At 40.5% G+C, this 7,240-nt stretch overlaps 1 protein-coding gene across 1 annotated transcript in view; it reads right to left on the bottom strand.

Annotated features, from left to right (window-relative positions):
• INPP4A (inositol polyphosphate-4-phosphatase, type I, 107kDa) overlaps nt 1–7,240 on the bottom strand; it is a 53,120-nt gene that overhangs the window by 11,740 nt on the left and 34,140 nt on the right. The window contains exons 19-22 of the mRNA XM_009883096.1: nt 6,923–7,046; nt 5,921–6,047; nt 3,485–3,625; nt 2,027–2,124 (exon numbers count right to left, since the gene is read on the bottom strand). Coding sequence (XP_009881398.1) covers nt 2,027–2,124; nt 3,485–3,625; nt 5,921–6,047; nt 6,923–7,046 — 490 coding nt within the window. The remainder of the gene's footprint in view (nt 1–2,026; nt 2,125–3,484; nt 3,626–5,920; nt 6,048–6,922; nt 7,047–7,240) is intronic.

Raw genomic sequence — 7,240 nt, 5'->3', positions numbered from 1 at the left:
CCCAAGGCGGGGGGGGGGGGATCTTCTTGAGGGTAGAAGGCCTCTACAGAGGGATCTGGACAGGCTGGATCGATGGGGCAAGTCCAGTTGGATGAGATTCAACAAGGCTGGAAAGCTGCCCAGCAGACAAGGACCTGGGGGTGTTGCTTGACAGCTGGCTGAATATGAGCCAGCAGTGTTCCCAGGTGGCCAAGAAGGCAAATGACATCGTGGTCTGTATCAGGAATAGCGTGGCCAGCAGGGCTAGGGAAGTGATTGTCCCCCTGTACTGAGCACTGGTTAGGCCCCACCTTGAAAGACACTGAGGTGCTGGAGTGTGTCCAGAGAAGAGCAACAAAGCTGGTGAAGGGTCTGGAGAACAAGTCTTATGAGGAGTGGCTGAGGGAACTGGAGAAAAGAAGGTTGAGGGGAAATGTTATTGCTCCCTACAACTACCTGAAAGGAGGTTGTAGAGAGGGGGGGTTGACCCCTTCTCACTAGTAACAAGCGATAGGACAAGAGGAAATGGCCTCAAGTTATGTCAGGGTAGGTTTAAATAGGGTATTAGGAAAAATTTCTTCACCGAAAGGGTTGCCAAGCATTGGAACAGGCTACCCAGGGAAGCGGTGGAGTCACCATCCCTAGAGTTATTTAAAAGATGGGTAGACGTGGTGCTTGTGGACGGGGTTTAGCGGTCGTTTTGCCAGTGTTAGATTGATGGTTGGACTTCATGATCTTCAAGTTCCTTTCCAACCTAGACAATTTTACAATTCTATGAATACTGTGTTCGGTTTTGGGCCCCTGACAACAAGAAAGACATTGAGGTGCTGGAGCGTGTCCAGAGGAGGGCAACAAAGCTGCTGAGCAGTCTAGATCACAAGTCTTAAGAGGAGTGGCTGAGGGAACTGGGGTGGTTTAGCCTGGAGAAAAGGAGGCTGAGGGGAGACCTTATCACTCTCTACAAATACCTGAAAGGAGGTTGTAGTGAGGTGGAGGCTGGTCTCTTCTCCCAAGTAAGAAGTGATAAGACGAGAGGAAACAGCCACAAGCTGCACCAGGGGAAGTTTAGATTGGATATTAGAAAAAATTTCTTCACCGAAAGAGTTGCCAAGCATTGGAACAGACTACCTAGGGAAGTGGTGGAGTAGCCATCCCTGGAAGTATTTAAAAGACGTGTAGATGTGGTGCTTCGGGACATGGTTTAGTGGTGGACTTGGTAGTGTTAAGTTTACAGTTGGACTTGATGATCCTAAAGGTCTTTTCCAACCTAAATGATCCTATAATTCTATTCTATGGTTAGCAATATTGTGCCTATCCTGAACTGCTCTGCTTGAACTCTACTCCTAAAAATAAAGGAATAACTTTAAATAAAAGGAGTGCACAGACCATCTCCCCAAGTATTTCTAAAGAGAAGGAGAGCTAATGGAACAAGGACAGGGAGCTAACAAAGCTAAGACAGTAATTCACTTCTTAGAAATTCTGCAGCGCTTAGAATTAATTAATTAATTTTCCTATATAATCAGTGAAATTCAAGCTTGTAGCTATGGTTTCTCTTCCAGGTGCTAGACTTCTCTGCTGCTGGCTGCAGATGCAACAATTATAGGCAAGTACCAAAGGATAAGCAGAGGCAAAGTGATTTAACTTCCTAAAAACTCGCAGTTGCTCTCTGTGCAGGTTATCATAGGTGCAGACAAAATGACCAAAACCTGCACATAAAAGTGCTGCTGCTATAACCTGTCACTTTTATGCCTTCCCCTGACGGCAATCTAACTGCCTGGCTGCATGTTTATACAGTACATAATGCCACTTAGAGATTTAAAGTAAAAGTATATTAAAAAAGGAAAATTAATCAGACTGACCTTTAAACCTCTTGAATCTGCTCTACTTAGTACTAATGTATTAAAATAGAGCTGCATCATTTCTTGGAGGTTACTAATGCTGGCATATCATCAACATTTAAACAACTAACATGAGGCAAACAAATGAAAAAAACCCAGCCTGAATTGTGCTGTTCAACCACATTTGCCATTAATTACTGAATACTTACAATCATCAGGCAAAACTTCCTTGAACTGTTCAAAATATGAATTCAACCGCACTAAGCTTTCCATGTTAATTACTTCTTGCAGTGAGGTGTCTCCAAACCTTTAAAAGGTGAAGAAGGGAACAATTAAACCCAAGGTAGAATGTTTCTTGTCTTCTTTAAAACAACTGCACTTGGCAATATGACTATCAGAAAACAGTTTAAAGATGCATCCCACAAAATTCCTAACCATTCAAATGCAGAGTAAAGTGTAACAGAGAAGTGTTGTAGTGATTCATTACAGAAAAACAAAATACATGAATGTGAGGGGAAAAGTGGGAAGGAAGGTGAAAGAAAAATCTTGTAGAAAATAGTATTTAAAATGTGTTGGCTTTTGTGTCTCTCTTTCAATATTAAATACCCATCTGGTAAATCATTTTGCCTAAATTCAAACTTTTAATAATGGATTTACTAGTTTAGTTCATAACCTAATGATAACCATAACACCAGTAGAGAGTATTGAGGACTTTGACTTCAGATATGTAAATGAGAAATACGGATCTAGGAGTAATAAACCATGAATGTAATAAATATTGTCAACTATGTCATGATTCATCTCATCTAACTGTATCTACATACATAAATATGCACACAAAGTGTTGACATCTGTAACTATGCTAGTTACCTTGGGCTCCCTTTATAGGCAACAGAGGACAACAGTAACTGCTGGAATGCCTTTGTTAGACTTTTTCTAGTTGTCCACCATCACACTGCACACTTCACCCCACTACCAAGGCTGCTGTCACAACACACATGTGCCTGACTTCACTGGAGATCTCCATTACAGCAGTGCTCTGTCAATGTATTCTTTACAGGTCATGGCCACAACAGAGGGGAAGCTCTGGTGGCTCTTCCAAAACCGAACAGTTTCTGCCGCAAATATAATTACATAATTATATTTTTCAGCTTTACAAGAATAGTGTTGCATTATAGAAGCACTGCAAAGATATATTAGAAAAAAAGTCCATCTAGCCCATTATCCTGGTTTTTGACAGTGGTCAGAAGAGGGAGTCTAGGAATAGTGCAGAACCAAGAGGGCAAATACACATCAATACTCAGAATAATCTCTTAGCCTCTAGTGATCTGTCACTCACAGAGGTCTCAAGTCACAAGCAGCACCTCTGTATTAAACAGCCCGTGATATGTTTCCTCTTCTGTAAATTCACTTCTGAACCACATAAATCTGCACTAGACTCAAAGCCATGAGGTAAGGATCTCCACAGCTATGTGCCATATAAAGCAGGACCTCCTTTTGTTTGTGTTGCATTTGACAGCTTCATTTAGTATTCCCTTGTTCATGTATTGGAGAAACTGAATCACTGTTAGTAATGCAACAGTGCAACTCCATAGAGACATACGTCCATCAGAACAGGAGACTGCGGAACCGCCATTAAGGTTGAGCTTGCATGACTGAATACATACTTCTCTGCTAGGGTTTGCTGCTCATTGATTCCCACATTGAAAAGAACAGGCTGAACCCTCAGTAACATGCCACTTTGAATCTCTCGCGGCAACAAATCAAACAAGGCGCTTGGCAAAGGGATCCTCACATTAAATCCATCACTGCAAATAAATAAACAGCTATTAGATATAAAGATCAAAAAGCTACATTCCAAGAATGTGTTATTTATATAAAGAGGGATAACATCTAGAACATAATACAACTATTAAAAAATAAGTATCATTCAAAACCGAGGACTTCAAGGAATTGCCACAGCTTGCTCCTAATCAGAAAAGCTATTCTAGTTCAAAACCAAACCTGCAGCAACCTGTAATGTTGATTTTTACATCCTCATGGACATTTCAACCAGATCTGCTGATTTCCTGACAAAAGCTGATTTTGCTCTGCTCATTAATACTGCAGCTTTTGTACAACTTGAGTAGAAAAAGTCAAATTTTGGCATGTTCCCATCTCATCAAGAGTAAGGCATATTTGATTTTAAAGTGATAAAGGCTAGTGACGATGCACATGCATAAAAGGATACATTTTTATACACAGTCAGTAGTACTGACAATTCTGAGCAGAAGGATAGAGGCAATGATAAGCATAAATTGAAGGGGGAGCTAACAAAAGCACTGATACAGAAACTTACGACTCAGACCAACAAGCCGTTCCTGCAGCACAACAGGTTACCGTGGGTCAGCTGAGCTACAGCAAAGAGCACTGCGTATACTTTATCTCATGGCAAATGTGAGGTAACGCAACTTATCTTATCCTATAACATCAGTGCAGACTAAGGTATGTCATATTACCCTATGTTGCAAATGCCAAGACACAAGTTATTGTGGTTTGTGTGCTGTGTGTTAACCTATCAGCAGCAATACCTTAGTGTTACATCCAAGTCTTTAGAGTGCAGAACGCTCAAGTACAGCATGTACTCTCAAGTATAGCAAAAGAGCTTTGAGGAGTATATTACAAGGTAATCAAAATTGGTCTGTCCCACATTTACATTGGAGGGACACACAAATCTTATGCTATGTCTGAAAGCAAAAAACCTGTTTTCACCTCTAAATGTAAAGCTTCCAATAGTTTGCACCAAAATAAACATGCATGATTTCTTTCTTCTTTTTCTTGAGTAAAATCTAGACAGCAAAATAATAGGTAACACTATCAGACCTGAAACTAACGAAGACTGGTTTCCTGATGATTAGTGTCCTATAGCTGATGGCAAGTTTCAACTGAAGATTTTCTTTGAAAGGAATTTGCTGTCAGCTGTCAGCCATTTTCACAGGTCTCAGCAATTTCCGTAACATACATGATTGTACTGCAGACCTCCTTCAGCTGGGCCAATTTTCATTGCACGTGAACCTTAATTAAACAAAGTTCCTCTAAATGTTTTTATCTTTGAGAATTCTAGCTCTTTTTGAGATGTGGACAAAGCCGGGCAAAGCTCCAGTGGAGCTTGGTACAGCACACTGTAATCAAATAAGCCTTATCTCCTCCAGAAATCAGATTCAAAAGACTTTGAAAAAAAGAAACATTAAAACATTAACTTTTCTGAGGCCTCTGTCCTTCCACAGCTTCATCCCCATCTGTGAACTGTCTCCCTCTGGGCAAGAACTCTACTGCAGGAGCCCATCAGCCTCATGGCAGAAACCAGTGCAAGGCCCGCTGATAAGCAGGCTGCAGCATTCCAACTGAAGCGCGACTCTGTTGTAAATGCTTCCCATCCTAATAAAGCTGTAACAGATCACTCCCACTCCACTTTATGTGAGGATGTGAATGTTTGTTACTTCAGACTTTTAAAACAAAAATTGCTTTTAAGCAATCTTGAAAATATCTCCTTTCAGACAAGTGGCCAAACTGAGCAGCAGCCTGATGTTTCACAAGCATCTGTAAGTTAAAGCCAGCTTAGCCTTGGTAGTTTGGAAATTGATCCTAAATACGCCTGACCTCAGCAGCAGCCTGTCAGCTGCCTGATACACGTTCTGTGTCCTGTTGTGCTAAAAGTGGCCCATTAGTCAGTGGCATACAGTAAAGCACTGATCGACAGCAGTGAATTTCAGACAATGAGATCAGCCTCAAAAGTCAGTCTGAAATTTAAAAACAGCACAAGTGCTCAAGAAAAGATTGAATACTTTTCGCTTATGATTGTGGAAGGCTAGGTCAAGTTTATATTTATTCATAAAATACTGCCATGGTTTCAGCCTTGCCATATATCTCTTTTCAGCTTAACTCCCTGTAAAATGAAACATCAGTAAAAATGAGTAAGTCCACTTCAAAGCATTTCTTCAAAGTTCTGAGGAGAAAATCAGCACAGTACAAAAGCACATAATTCATCTCAAGTACAGTATCACTTCTTCTCCCACTTGCAGTCCCACCCCACTTCCTGCTCCCTCCCCCTGCATTTCTTTTACCGATTTCCAGTGATGACTGGCAGCATGTCAGTAGATGTATTTGATGTGGCCTGAGTTACTTTAAAGGTTACATTCCTCAAGTCCATGATTCCCAAACTCATGTCCTCCAGCATTGCCAGCTCCTCACCTAAATCAAGGAGGAAAAAGTGAATCGTAATCATTACTTGTTACGTACAACTTCCCTTTATCAATTTGATGATGACTGTAGGTCATCGCTCTCATAAAGAAGTTCTATGGACGAAGAGGATCTGGAGCCCAGGCCTTCACACTGACCTACAGACTGCAGACAATGTCATGACTGACTATGAGTTTAGCAAGTTTAGAAAACACCAATTATCTACCACAGTCCAGACTACTGTTCTTCAAGTAGATTATATGCTGATTTTCCAATTTAGGTGATGCTATAAGTACTTCTCAGCGTTGTCACAGCCACGATATCCTTTGTGTTGGAAAAGTGTGCTGGAAAAGTTACAAGATATTCCAGATTTGTTCAGTAAAGCATTCCCTAACTGGCATCCAGATGGCTGTTCAGACACAGGAGCAAAACACTTTCGAGTGAAGTACTTTCCTTTTTTGTATTCTCTCTTCAATCTAACTTTGTACTGTAGGACTACAGTAGGTCAAGAAAATTCAAAACGCATATTTTGGGCACAGTTTCTCCCAGCTTACTAGAACTTTAATCCACTTCTTTTCAGAAAAAAAAAAACCCAAAAAAGCAAAAAAACAATCACTACGATAAGTTTTGAGTTTTTTTAAACCTTTGACATTATATTATAAGGCAAGTACACTTTATCTTTCAGAAGTAATTCAATTAAATGTGAAGAAATTCAGAGTTGTTATCTAATTAAGTACTCCAAATATAATCTGGTTTGCATTTCAGTTTTCAAAATCATTTTGTAGCCAAGCTGCAGATTGTCCCAAATACTCATTCTGCTGTACCCAATTTAATGGAGAATTTGCTGACTCAACAGCTAATACCACCCACTTGCCCTGTGCCTTTACCATAAGTGCTCAGCAGGCTCTCAAACTGCGCCAGCAAGCCAATGGTGTAGAGTTGTCTTAGAAATCCATCATCGTGCAAACAGTTCCTCAGCTTGATAATAAAACCACAAATGAGAGCTGTCAGCTGCAGGAGAGAAAACAGACAAGAGTGAAATGACGCAAGACAAAAAAGGTTCTTCAGCCCCAAATGGAAACAATATCACATATGAGAGGTGCCATAAAATCTGTCAGACTGACGCTCTTTTCCCTTAAATGCCACTCTTCTTTTCCTTGCAGCTGAAGAGAGACAACCAACCAACAAAAATCAAAAACATTCAT

The sequence above is a fragment of the Charadrius vociferus genome, unplaced genomic scaffold, assembly GCF_000708025.1.
Source record: "Charadrius vociferus isolate BGI_N301 unplaced genomic scaffold, ASM70802v2 scaffold92, whole genome shotgun sequence".
NCBI classification, from domain to species: domain Eukaryota; kingdom Metazoa; phylum Chordata; class Aves; order Charadriiformes; family Charadriidae; genus Charadrius; species Charadrius vociferus.
Note: the sequence above shows the minus strand (reverse complement) of the source record. Positions and strands in the feature narration are given on the sequence as shown.